Source organism: Manduca sexta, chromosome 24 (genome assembly GCF_014839805.1).
Source record: "Manduca sexta isolate Smith_Timp_Sample1 chromosome 24, JHU_Msex_v1.0, whole genome shotgun sequence".
NCBI lineage: Eukaryota > Metazoa > Arthropoda > Insecta > Lepidoptera > Sphingidae > Manduca > Manduca sexta.
The window spans coordinates 5,279,346-5,293,905 of NC_051138.1; the positions used below are offsets into that span (position 1 = coordinate 5,279,346).

Sequence of the window (14,560 nt, forward strand, 5' to 3'; positions counted from 1 at the left end):
ACCCGGATAGCGACCACCGTACGCCAGGTGTTAAAACCCGTCATAGTGACCTACGTTAGTGTGTCGCGTTCCGGGATCAATCCGTGTATATCCAGTTCCAACAGGCCGGCATAATTGTGTTGACTGCCGAGGGGCAATCTGTCGTCAGTCGACATTCTATTATACTTCACTCCACTTACCATTAGGTGCAGTGGCGTCACTTTGCTATGTTTCTTTATAATAGTTTAAATACTTATTTAGTTATAGCCTCGTCTACGTATTTTAGTAAATACATAAGTCTCAAAGTACATATATATCGAAAAGCTTAAAATTTTTATCGCTACATTTCAATTAATATTCATTATATTCTCAAAATCACTCCAGCTATAATGAAAAACCTGTTTTAATAAGTATATATGTAAAAACTAACCCAACTAGTTTCAATAATAAATAAATATTTCTTTTAATTTTAAATTGTTTTCAAGAGTAAAACGCTCAATTATCTGCCAGAAATTTTTAGCGCAGGCAAATTATCAATATATTTTAAGTGTTGACTTCTAAAAGCCAATGCAATGGATTATTTTTATCGGAATTAAACTAATAAAAAGAGCAGTTATGGTTTTAGCTTGTATAAAAATATGTTCATTTAATCTCTGATACTTCGTCATAGGCCTCAAATTATGTTGTTTATGATAATGCGTAGGACGTTATAATTTATAATTGGTTGAGAAATAACAAGACGACCCGTATACTTTCCTGAATTTATTCCCCTATAATAATAGTAATAAGGAATACGTTACTTTCCCCTAATACGAATCAACAAAAAATATATCCAGCATTACACAAAAAATTTATACTCCATATTTAAGACCCTGACTTTTCAATTCGTTCGTTGTTTTTTTGCAGTTAAAATTTAATTTCCGCTATTACTATATTCCTGCCCTCCATCACGTCGTGGGACGGAAAACACAATGTAAAGTAGGTGCACCAGTTGCGCTTCAGCCTACCCCTTTGATGATAAAAGTCATGAGTGTGTGGATACAGCTATTGACGAAGAGAAAGAAAGAAAGATTATTATTGAGACAATAACAGTATAACAGTATAGCGCGATAGCCCAGTTGGGTGTGGAACGGACTGCCAAGACGAATGTCCGCAGGTTCAAATCCCAAGGGCACACACCTCTGACTTTTCTAAAAAATCATGTGTGTATTCTTTGTGAATTTATCGTTCGCTTTAACGGTGAAGGAAAACATCGTGAGGAAACCTGCACATCTGAGAAGTTCTCTATAGGAATTTCGAAGGTGTGTGAAGTCTACCAATCCGCACTAGGCCAGCGTGGTGGACTAAGGCCTAATCCCTCTCAGTAGTAGAGGAGGCCCGTGCTCGGCACTGGGCAAGTATGTAATACAGGGCTGATATTATTATTTATTATTATTATAACAGTATAACATGTACAATATAAACAGAGAAAAACAAAACATATAAAGAAAAATACACAATTATACCCATTGTGCCAACAATGAGAACCCTCATTCAGCTTCTTGCTACAGTACCAGCATGACCGATACTGTAGCGCTGATTTTTAATGAGGGACCCAGGTGAAGAGCACCTCCGATATTACTGAGAACTGATTATTTCTTGCTTTTTTATTACAACTTTCAACACTCGTGTTTAAATCTAACCAAAGTAGCAATTACCTTTTACTTTGGTCGAAATTATAGCGGTACAGTTATGCTCAGTATATTTTTCTAATCATATCGGCAGGTGAAAGCCTAGTTGAGTTAAACGAAATTTTTTGCGACACAAAATTTCATACATATTTAAAATCAGAACATTTCCTTTTTTTTTCAAACTAGTTAATTTTAGCGAATAAAAATGTCCCTTAAGTCAATTAGCCTGTTAACCGTCAATATAATGATACCTTTTAATACATCCATACGGACTGCTTACGATTTTTTTACTACCGAATAACTAGGCGAATTAAACTCTCGCCTGGTAGTAAGAGAAACAGTTACGCTAAACAGTAGACATTTAGACCATTGAATTGCGAAGCTATAACGTCTTGACCAGTGCCGGATTTATATTTTTTATGAGGACCATGGTAGGCCACTTTATTTTCGCCGCCCCATGTAGGGTAGGTTTATGTATGTATGTAAGTAGGTTTCTAAAATACTTAATAATTTTCCATTTATTTGAATTATGGAAAGCACTAAAATTAAATAAAGGAATGATTAATTAAGTCGAGTGATCGTCTTCTGAAATCTGCCGCCCCTAAGAGGCTACTGCCCATTGGCCGCGACCTATACGGCCTATTTACAAATCCACGACTGGTCCTGACAGTACACACTATTGCTTAAAGGCAAAAATAAACAGGATCTCGCATACGTGACATCGGGCACTTTATTTTTGTTTACACGCAAAATAAGTGTCATAAAAATACAATTGTAATTTATAAGGTTAGATTCTTTCCGCTATAACACCAAATAAGATAAATAATTATTCTAACGTAATTTAGCCTTATATGATAATGGAATTATACTATGAATACAAAGACTCGTATTGCGGACAAAGGATAGAATGGGATTCGGTACCATATTTGTTCAACCCATTTATCACTTAACGACATATTTCCTTGATAATCTTTTGGACCTTATCAGGAAACTCTTAGATCGCGTTATCATTTCACATGTGCAAATATCACATATCATTTAGTAATTAAAGGAAATATATCAGTATTCCAAATTTTAACGATGTTTCCTGGCTCTATGTTATGCTTCTCTTGCCTTTACCTGCTAATAAGTTAAGTGTTAGTTCAACTACAAAACATATTATCATACAGTTATTATCATATATATACTAACGTTTTATGAAAGCGGATTCAATATTTAAATGTTACGAGAATATCGCAATATAGAAGTTATATAAATATTTAAGCGTAATTAATTTTCAAATCGTTCCACATTTAAATCGAATGAAACGAAGCCTAAGTGGTTTAATTTTTGGCAACGACGTAAAAGTCGCAAAAATGTTTACAGTGCGTTATGTCACATGGAGGGAAAGCATATTAAATATTATAAACCGACAAATTTACTGAAAGAAAACATGCTTTTGATTTTTAAAAAAAATTAAACTACATTCAAAGATTTTTCAATAATCGCTTGTCTAAAGCGGGAATCGAACCCATCAAATGTTTTTTTTACCATATCACTCATTATTACAAATCAAGTCAAATCAATTTTCTATCAAAAGGCTCGCTCGAACTCGAACTAATTCTCTGAATTTCGACATCCATATATTAAATAATCAAATAAAGAGCCGAAGGAAACTTACACTCAGCATTATAATGATATGCAAAATATTTATTATATAGACCCAACTTCTACTATAAACCAGTTCCACCAGATTTTTATTGGATTCAAAAACTCGTCCACATCCTCTTCCTCGGAACGTAAACAAAAGTGACAAATCAAGTCAATGCCCTAGAGCCTGCTGGACAAGCAAGGTCTTCAAGCTATCCGTATGTTAAAAAAAAATATTTTACATAACACACCTGATGTATCTTATGCTCTTATGACGCCATCTTGGTTCTAATCGAACGCTATTGTTTATACCGAACGAGATGTAAGTACTAGCCGATGTATAAAGGCAATAAGGATAAACTGTCGGAAGCGCCTTAAACGGTAATAGATGCAACGATAGAGAGTCAGTGTTACTAACTACTATTATGGACTTTACAAATATATTGACCAGACTTAATTTAGCGCAAAACATATCAGACAAATATCGTCGCGTTTTATAAAAAGGGACATGAGGCAATAAATTTAGTTTATAGTTTGTTATCAAACAGTATTGACAGAGTTTCCGCATTTTTGCACAATGACAAAAATTTTGCGATCAGGCCTGCTGAGTTTACTATAATTATTCATTTTGTTGTCATGAGCTCTTCTCAACATAAAAAAATAAAAATATAATTTACATTAAAATATAATTTAAACAAAAGAAACCTTATTACAATGCAAGCTAAAAAATAAATTTAGAGTTGCCTGTATCCGTGCAACGTGCAAGACAAATATAGCGCAATAAATGTTCTTTGATATCATTTGTAATATGCAAAAAAGATATTATAGAGCTTAACTAAATACTAATACTAAATACTCGCAACACGTTTATCTTCCTCTACCAAATAAAAAAAGATAGAAAGCGCGAATATCGCTTTTTAGAGACGCCTAGCGACATCGAATTATTGGTCCCATGATCTCAATGCAAACGCCCACTTACAGAGAGCCTACAACGAAATGATTGTAGCGGGAAGGCGCTACGTTTCATCTTCGCATCCGTATATATGTTGCTGCTCACGAATTAGAACACAAGGAAACGTTCATTTGTTGACCTCACTCACTTCCTACCAATAGTCGGTTTCGATTATCCAAAGATAATTGAAATATAATGCTTTGATGTAGGGAATAAGAAGCTATCTTAATTTATACTACATAAAAAAAATTATCGTCACATTCATACAGTATAAGTAAGACAACATACTGCAGAAATGTGAAACAACTTTCAAATTTCAAATATATTATAATATGGACATTGTTTCGTTAATTTCATAATAAAAATGCCACTAAAATTGTTTATTCTGCGCATCTGCTCCTCCTACACATCATTTAAATTTGCAATAGGGGACCGGACTCATTTTTGTTCTTTATTATTATCAAATATTTACGTTATATAAATTATAACACCGGTTTCCGAAAAGGCTTCAGTACTATAGACCACATTCATACGCTTCGGCAAGTCATACAAAAAACCGAGGAGTATAACTTGCCGCTTTGCTTAGCGTTTGTGGAGTATGAGAAAGCCTTTGATTCGATCGAGACCTGGGCTGTGCTACAGTCTCTCCAGCGGTGCCACATTGACTATCGGTACATCGAAGTGTTGAGGTGTATATACAATAACGCCACCATATCGGTCCGAGTACAAGATCAGAGCACGAAGGCTATTCCACTACAGAGAGGCGTGAGACAGGGAGATGTTATATCTCCGAAACTGTTCACTGCTGCGCTGGAAAACGCCTTCAAACTCTTTCAGTGGAAAGGATTCGGCATCAACATCAACGGCGAGTATATCACTCACCTTTGACTTGCCGACGATATTGTAGTCTTGGCAGAATCGCTGGAAGACCTTAGCACTATGCTCGAAGACCTTAATCGAGTCTCCCAACAGGTGGGTCATAAAATGAACATGGACAAAACGAAGATCATGTCGAATGTCCATGTTGTGCCCACCCCCATCGAAGTTGGGGGCTCGACTCTCGAAGTTGTAGACGAATATGTCTATTTAGGACAAGTGGTCCGGCTAGGCAGGTCCAACTTCGAGAGAGACGTCAATCGTCGAATCCAACTCGGTTCGGCAGCGTTCGGAAAACTTCGCAACGTCTTCTCGTCCAAAATACCTCAGTGCCTTAAATCGAAAGTCTTCGATAGTTGTGCGTTACCAGTGATAACATACAGCACCGAGACGTGGCCTCTCACTGTGGGCCTCATTAGGAGGCTCAAGGTCACTCAACGAGCTTTGGAGAGGGCTATGCTCGGTATTTCCCTACGAGATCGAATCAGAAATGAGGAGATCTGTAGGAGAACAAAGGTTACCGACATAGCCCATAGGATTAGCAAGTTGAAGTGGCAGTGGGCCGGACACATAGCTCGAAGAACCGATGACCGTTGGGGTCGAAAGGTTCTAGAGTGGAGGCCACGTACAGGCAAGCGTAATGTCGGACGCCTGCCTACAAGGTGGATGGACAACCTGGCTAAGGTCGCAGGAAGTCGATGGATGCAGGCCGCTTCCAACAGGTCGACGTGGAGATCCTTGGGGGAGGCCTATGTTCAGCAGTGGACTTCCTGTGGCTGAGATGATGATGATGATGATGATGAAATTATAACACTGAAAGAATTATTTAAATCCGGTAAAAAATCAACAAGTTATAAGCCTTTTAATTTCGGTAGAAGGGGTAAGTAACAAAAAACAGAAAAGAGGCGCAATACCCTCGAGTGACGTCATCGGGCATTACGACGCGTGCGAAAGAAAGAGATGAAGCGATATTCCCACTTCGTGCCCACTTCGGCACATAGTAATATTTGAAATATGAATTACTAGGTCATTTTTTAACCAATTTTAATGCAGTTTTCGCAGGAGGGTTTCTTTTTCGTATTATTAACCATTACATATAGAATAATGTACAAAATCAAACTCAGGACGGTCCCCTATTAAATAGACAATTTAATAAGGAATATTTTGAAAGTGTAAAGATTTTAAAAGATCTAATATTGCTTTATTAACGTTATTATTAGGAAATCTGCATGTTTCCATCCGTGACTCGCGCGATGTAAGGAACGAACTCCTTAAAGCCGTTAACTCGGAGTCGGGGGTTAATAAACATAATTTAGAAATTGACCTAAGAATGATTTATAAATTATTAATATTACACGATAGATCCTTCAAAAAGGCAGTTAGAAACTCGCGAAACAAATTATAATATATTCAAATGAAACATATATTTGCATGTTTATAACCGGCTAAACTAGATTTTTTCGCCGAAATCTCTTGGAATATACTTAGTACATACCATTGCCTATTCCTGAATTAAATAGCTATTATACATATAGAAATAATTGGGTTTTTGCTCTTTCCAAAATTGCTGGTAAATCACAAAAAGCAGACTATCAAAATTCAGAATGATTTGGTTACTTTCAAATACGATATTGTTTCCTCTGAAACTGTTCAACAAAAAATTAAAGTAACTTAAAAAGCTTTGATTTTTCAACAGCGAAACTCAAACAAAACAAGTGTTTGTATCTTCGAAACCATTTGCGTCAACAATAATTTTTGCATCTAATGGCGTTCAGTATTGATTATTTTCATACCCATAAAAATATTCCGAACGTTAACTATGTAGACATTACTGACGCATTCGATAATTTCGATATTTCTCGTGTACACGTTGATATATAATTATCAACACAGCTGCAGCAGTAGAGTGATGCGTGTAAATAATCTCATCGATATGTACAAAGAATTATAAGCATTCTTAAGATAAGAAATTAAACTTGACTCTTTAATTGTCTTGCTTTTGCTTGTCTCGGAAAATTTGTTCTTAAAATCTGCGAGTTGGTATTATGTAATCATTACTTTTTTATAACATATAAAAAACTAGAAAATATGGCGTAGATTGTGAATTGACCTCTGTACTACCAATGAAGTAAAATTCCAAACAACATAGGAATATAAATATTATAAATTTTGTATTCTATCTATCCTTCAATTTCGTGACTTTACCATCTCAAACAGTTCACGAAATTCTTAATGTTACCAAAGGCAAAAAAAAACAAAAATATATATCGCTATACATAATATTAAACACCTGGCGATTATGATGTCTTTTTTTAATATTTATTCTGCTATTTGGGACACCGAGTCAGCTAGTAATATAAAAAAAAGAAGGTTGATAAATCAACAATTACATTATGTCAAAAAATAAAAATTATAAAACACTTAAGGTGGTAGCTCAAGGTCCATTTTCATACATTTTGTTTCGGCTTTAATCTGGGTAACTAAACAAGTATTGGCAAGTAAAGAATTTAAATTCACGTCTAGTTAGTGATTAGTTCTCGCAGTTGAAGAAAAACGTAAAAATAATTAATAATCATGGATATTTCTGCCTTTAAAATTTCGTCATATTAAATTTTAAAGGCCGAAATATCCATGATTATTAATTATTTTTACGTTTTTCTTTCAACTGCGAGAACTAATCACTAACTAGACGTGAATTTAAATTCTTTACTTGCCAATACTTGTTTAGTTACCCAGATTAAAGCCGAAACAAAATGTATGAAAATGGACCTTGAGCTACCACCTTAATTGGGAATATTGACATTAATATATATACGATACTAACGTCACTCAATTGTTTTGCCTTTCCGGAACCCCTCCACTAACACTTAAACTTTATGGTATGGAATTAAAGTTCAAATTGACTTTTAAGTATTATTGCGAATCTTTTGTATGGGAATATAGAAAAGTGTCGTTTTTACACTTTTTTAGGCAATATTTAAATTTTTGTCTCCGTAAAAACCATCCTCGTACCTCAAGGATTATTATAAAAAAAGAATTGACGAAATCGGTTTAGCTGCTCTCGAGATTTGCACTTAGCAAGATATTCAGCGTTTCATTTTTATATTATAGATATAATGTATGTATGTGAAAATTTCAAAAAGAATTTAACTTATTACCGCATATATGCAAAGTCCCTTCCGTTAAACATCAATAATGTGGGTCACCAGGAAATAACCTACTTAATTGAAATTACTTTATCTTTTTGTTGCGAACACCACAGATATAACAGTCTGGTAAAACAAAAACATCAGTTTTAGTACTAATATATGAGAATAAAGTCAGTGTTTAATACATTTCTCAAAAAAAATGCGGATCCCTAAACATGTCTCGACCGATTATTACCCAACAACAGCCACTTATCATAAAAATTTTGCCGACGCTTTGCCGCGCCTGCGCATATTACCTGATATAGAGCTCATAGGTTATCGCACATATTAGTAACTTTGCAACGAATCTCTTCCAGGAAACCCACAAGGGGCCAAATATTCGTAAACGGGCGCATCAGAAACGAGAACACGTTCAGACGACGATCGTGTTACATATTACAAGACGATAGAGTTCAAGATATGTTGACAATTCAAGAGTCACTGAACATAGCAGCTGAACTAAAACTAGGGAACCACATTAGTAGTGAGCAGAAACGGAAACGGGTGAGTGGTTAGTAGTAAGTAGACTGTTTTGCACATGCAATTTATTATTCTTAGGTCATTAACGTCATTGTATAATAATATCAAATCATAATAAAGCGTAAGTCATTGTAATAAACATCTATATTACGTGGCTACGCAATAAAAACAAGACCCACAATGATACCATCGTAGATTTTATAAATATTAGGGTACAGGTGTGCAATAAAATTTGAATATCATATCTCTCAAGTCCGATACCTGATAATAATAAATTAACAAATCCTATACAAAAATAAATGTGATGATAAAAATATAGAGAAATATAGAGTTGTGTATAAAGTAAATTGTAACATTTAGAGGTTTTGTTTTGATACAATAAGTAAAAGGTGACACGTGGATAAATACCTTTTAAACAAATTCAGGAAAATACGCATTTTATATGTTATCAACCTCCTGCATGCATATGAACTAATAATAACTTTCTTTTCGTAGTCATTATGATTATATTGTCAAGAGAAGTTCACAGGTTCTAGGTTTTATAGCACGGGTAACCAAGAAGTTTAAGAATCCTCGTAGTCTTCTTCATTTATTTAACACATTGGTTAGAACGATTTTAGAGTATGGCGCCGTTATTTGGTCTCCATTTTACCGTGTTCACATTGACCGGATCGAAAAAGTTCAAAGGACATGTTTTAGGATAATTTCTTTTAGATTTAATCTTCACCGGCAATTGAATTCATATAATGCTAGATTGGCATATTTTCACACACACTCACTTGAATCTAGACGTTTTATTAGCGACTTTATTTGTTTATACAAAATTATTCATTCCCTTATGGACTCTCCTTCGTTGTTAACTTGTCTTAATTTTAATATTAATTACAGGTGTCGGAAACCAAACGTATTTTCTCTTTTAATATTTCGCAACAATACATCTTACTACAATCCCATTGTTCGAATGTGTCGTCAGTTTAATGAACTTAGTATTAAGAATCCTTCTTTAGATATATATCAAAATACTATCAATACTTACAAAAGAGAGATCCTTAATATCTTCAATTAATCAATTACTCAAGATTTATATGTTTTTATTTTTGTGTTTTGTCACATTAACACTTGTCATGGTGGTTAATGTCATCTTACTCATTTTTAGTCGGTAAAATATTTACTACTACTTACATTTAGTTTCTACAGTTAAAATAACTTTAATATTCATAATAATAACGTAACATTTCTATCTACTTTGTAATATTGTAAACTCGTCCGCTATAATTAACTTTTCTTTATACACAAGTTTTGGGTTGCGATTAGAAGTAAGCATATTTTGTAATCAATAATTGGTGTATTTTTAGTTATAACCTGTTTTGTGTTAAATAAATAAATAAATAAATAAATAAATAGCCCTTTGAAAACACGTGTATAAAATGTACATTAATTTTAAATATAAAAAGTATTTTGTCTTTACATAATCTAAATATTGCATGTATTATATTATGATAGAGTTATATTTTGTAATTAATGATGATGTTTATCGTATCAATCAGAAGTGCAGTGTCCCGGACTTGACACGAATGATATGTAATAAGTTATATACCATAAATAGTTTTCAGTACAAGCAAGCAGATTTCCAAGAAGTTTTTGCTACCTGGAAAAGAGTAGACACTCTTTTAGTTGGTCCTAAGTTAGGTATATTAAAATTTAAATATAATTTTCTTATTTCAGGTAAATGAAATCATCGTGTCACTTGGTTTAATGAGAGTACGTAACACAAGAGCAGGTGATTTGTCAGGCGGTCAGAAAAAACGACTTGCTATAGGCTTAGAGCTGATCAGTGACCCGCCTGTCATGTTCCTTGATGAGCCTACAAGGTAACATATTTTTTACATACAACCTGAACTGAGTTTTAGTAAGATATTCCATAGAGGAATAATTTTTGTTTTTAGGAACCATTTTCCAAAACAATTATTTTCATATTTGGAAACAACATTCGGAAAAGGTAAATACTTTTAAAGATTAGTTGAGAAACTAGGTCTTCGAGGACTGAGCGTTCGTACATTTTTTAACCCTTCATTTTAGTCCATTTTTCTCATGTTTTATAACTGATATAGCAATACTTACTAAATATAATAATAGTCTACGGAAACCTGCACAGAAGAGCGAAGTCTTCCTAATACAAGCGCAATAATATTTTGATTAAAAGGAGACTTCATACTTTTAAGTGAAATGTAACCTACACTTTTTAACGAAAAATAAAATAAATAGGTGTAGCTGTAGTACAAGCCAGGACGCTCTTTTTAGAGCAATATGCTCTGTGTTGCTGACGCCATTAATTGCACTATCCCCTCAGCAGTTAGCACCAGATTGCTAATAAACACATAACATGAAAGTAATAAACTAAGCATTAAGATTTGCGTGTCTTCTTTCCAGCGGCCTGGACAGTTCGATATCGAAGCATCTAGTATATTTACTTCACCTTTTAGCGCGACAAGGAAGGACGTTGGTTGTGACCATGCACCAGCCGTCTGCAGGACTGCTGCAGATGGTAGACCGAATGTACGCAATGGTGGCAGGCAGGTGCGCGTACATGGGTTCAGTGCCACATCTGTTAACATACTTAAGTCGAAATGATTTGATGTGCCCACCGTATCACAGTCCTGTAGACTTTCGTAAGTATTATTTATTTAATAAATATAAATTGGGGCATGTAGATTTTTTATGGAACACAGCAGAGTGATCCCATTACACGCATGGTAAGCGGAGTAAGGGCTAGATACGTTAGTGGTATACATAGATATATCAGAACACGACACGCTTACGTAGGCCATTATGGCGGGTTTTACACCTGATTTACAATGTTCCCTGACAAATATCCTACCATCAGCCATCATACATAAGTAATTAACGTGCTTTAGAAATATACCATGCAGGTATAATGGAAATTTAAAATTTTGTGTTACTTTCGTGACCTAGATCCCATCTTTACACATTACCCATGCTCATAACTTATCCAAAAGGTAACATAATTATCATTCTCTTCCTAATTACAAAAGTTAACTTAAATATTAGTGTTCTACTAACTTATGAGGTTTATTTTATTATTCCAGTCATCGAAATATGTTTGGACAATGCGGAAAAGCTTGTCAAATGTTCACAAAATGGAAGAAGTACAGATTGGATTACAAACGTATCTGTTGAGACTGATAGTAATTTAATAAGACGTAAGTATCATTTTACATCATCTTAATCCTTATATGCTTAAAAAAAACACTAGACGAAACTATAAGTACAACTCAATTTGAAAACACGTTTACATTTAACATGATTATCACTTTGTGTTTTTAAAAATACTAGTGATGTCAAAAATTTAAAACATCGATATTCGATCCAATATATAAATTATTTGTTTATTGACTTTCAGAAAATTCTAATGTAAGTGCTTTTGACGACGTGTTCCTAACATCTTTACCGACTCCTAGAGAAGACCAGACACGTAAGATCCTGCTTAAACTAAAGAGTTCTTACTCCACATCGTTTTGGAAGCAGTTCGTTACGCTCACGCGAAGATCTCTTTTGGTAATGACTATTTTCGAACTTAATAACAATTATCTTTGTGTTCACATGCAGTCTTAATATATATATATATATATATATATATATATATATATATATATATATATATATATGTATAGAAATGTTGTTGATATTTATTTGAAATAAAACTACATGGAGCAATACAGACAAGCAACTAGTGAAACTATAATTAATTGTATCAGTTATTATTTACTATTACTGTACTGTACTAGTTGGTAAGTCTCTCGTATGTAAGAGTCCGCCTTGGTACCACCGATATATTTTTTTAAACTATAATCTTAATTTTTTTTTTCTTATTTCAGACAATATGGCGGAGTCCCTGGTTTACTATAATGATTACTGGGATCCACTGCTCTATGGCATTATTTATCGGATTCCTTTTCTACAACATCGGAGAAGATGCCAAATACGTCAGAGACAACTTTAACTTTTTATACTTTAGTCTTATGTTCCTCATGTTCACAGCATTTAGCGCCGTTACAATAACTTGTAAGTATTTTATTCTTTACTATAATTATATTTATTGACTTTAGAATCCATTTGCGACTGCTTATATATAGATTTTAATCGAAAGTAAAATACGATAAAAACATATGCCAGTCAACAGTCCAAGTAAATTAAATAAATAAGGTGTGCAAAACTGCTGATGTAAATATGTTATCACTATTACATAACTATTATAAAATAACATTTTAATTCTCGTCTTCTCTAATTGTTGCATTTGTTATGTCTTTCTGTCCGTGCATTATAGAGGGGACATTGTTTATGATATCTAAAAAGTCGGATTGCCGCATTCGAGGACGTCACGTAATTTTCAGTATCGTTACACCGATTTTGTAATTCGGCTATTTTCACACCCAGCCCTAATAATAATTAAAAACTAAATTTTGTATCGTTATTCACAGACAGAGGTAATTAGGGTTCCTATTTATAGTTTTATCGTATACTATTTATCAATGCTAATTGGAGATTTGAATTCCATTAAAAAAGATTACATATTTTTATGTTAGATATGCAAATGATGTATTTAAATTCGGATATAAAACGCTAATTCGCCATTGTCGCTTACAAAGTTAACAAAAGTCGGTCTTAATGTTAAATTATTTAGAATCCGCTTTTCGTAATATTAAATCGGTGTGACGTAGAATGATAATTATATTCTGTTATCTAGAGCTATATCAATGTATATGATTGATTGAGAACAAAGTAATGTTTAATTTGTAGGCATAGTTACGTTAAATCGTGATTCTTACAGTCTTTTAAACACAAATTTACTTTTTTAGCCTTAAATATCCAAAACAGTCAAACGTAAAATCTTTTTTCGAAGTCAGTTAAGAGTTTCTTATTCCCTAATCAATAAAATAATAATAATAAACATTCTCACCGCTACGTTCATAAGATATCATAACACAATACATAAAAAGCAAAATATGTCTGTTTCAGTCCCAGAACAAATTCCTGTAGTCCGGCGGGAACATTTCAACCGTTGGTACACCACGGGAGCGTACTACGCGTCGACGTTAGTGTCAACCCTCCCCACACAGACAGTGTGCACGCTAGCGTACGCTTGTATAGTGTACTGGATGACGGGACAACCGCCAGAGATCGTCAGGTTTATCACGTTCTGCGTGACATTGATACTAGTCTCATACGTCGCTCTCTGCGTCGGCTTACTCAATGGATCGATGTTTAATGTTAAAGTAAGTATTGATAGCTAATATTATGTGTAAAGGGAGACTTAATGCCATATATCTGTTTTCAATCTAAAGTGATGCAGAAATTACTATTATATAATTCTAGATTTTTGGCCGTCTTAAAGTCTACTCTCCTCGTCTAGAGTGTACCCTATGTTACATTCTAGTCGTGCAACGATACTCGTAGATATCTTTAAGACACCAAAAAGACAAAGAATTACTCTAATGTAAAACTAGGTATCTCGTGCTGTAGCCGGTTTTATCGACATTGAAATGATGCCTGCACAGCACTACTAAATGCATTTTGCTAGGCACTACTTACAATGTAAACTTATCAGCCATAAACCGTTAGAAAACGTGCGCATTATGTTTTGCACGTATTTGAAATTAGCCTTGATAAACTATTATGTTGTAAGTTGGTACTAATTAAACCAAAGGAAATACTATTTGATAGTTTTCAATGATAATAAATATATTTTTGGTAACATTTTTAACCAG

At 34.0% G+C, this 14,560-nt stretch overlaps 1 protein-coding gene across 2 annotated transcripts in view; it reads left to right on the forward strand.

The window, feature by feature from the left end:
* Positions 1–14,560, forward strand: part of LOC115452028 (ATP-binding cassette sub-family G member 1-like) — a 44,076-nt gene that overhangs the window by 27,714 nt on the left and 1,802 nt on the right. Inside the window, exons 3-9 of one of the 2 annotated variants that reach the window (XM_037442480.1) lie at positions 8,612–8,798; positions 10,500–10,645; positions 11,205–11,443; positions 11,882–11,995; positions 12,196–12,350; positions 12,671–12,857; positions 13,812–14,068. In XM_037442480.1, coding sequence (XP_037298377.1) covers positions 8,612–8,798; positions 10,500–10,645; positions 11,205–11,443; positions 11,882–11,995; positions 12,196–12,350; positions 12,671–12,857; positions 13,812–14,068 — 1,285 coding nt within the window. The remainder of the gene's footprint in view (positions 1–8,611; positions 8,799–10,499; positions 10,646–11,204; positions 11,444–11,881; positions 11,996–12,195; positions 12,351–12,670; positions 12,858–13,811; positions 14,069–14,560) is intronic. The other variant, XM_037442481.1, reaches the window with a different exon arrangement.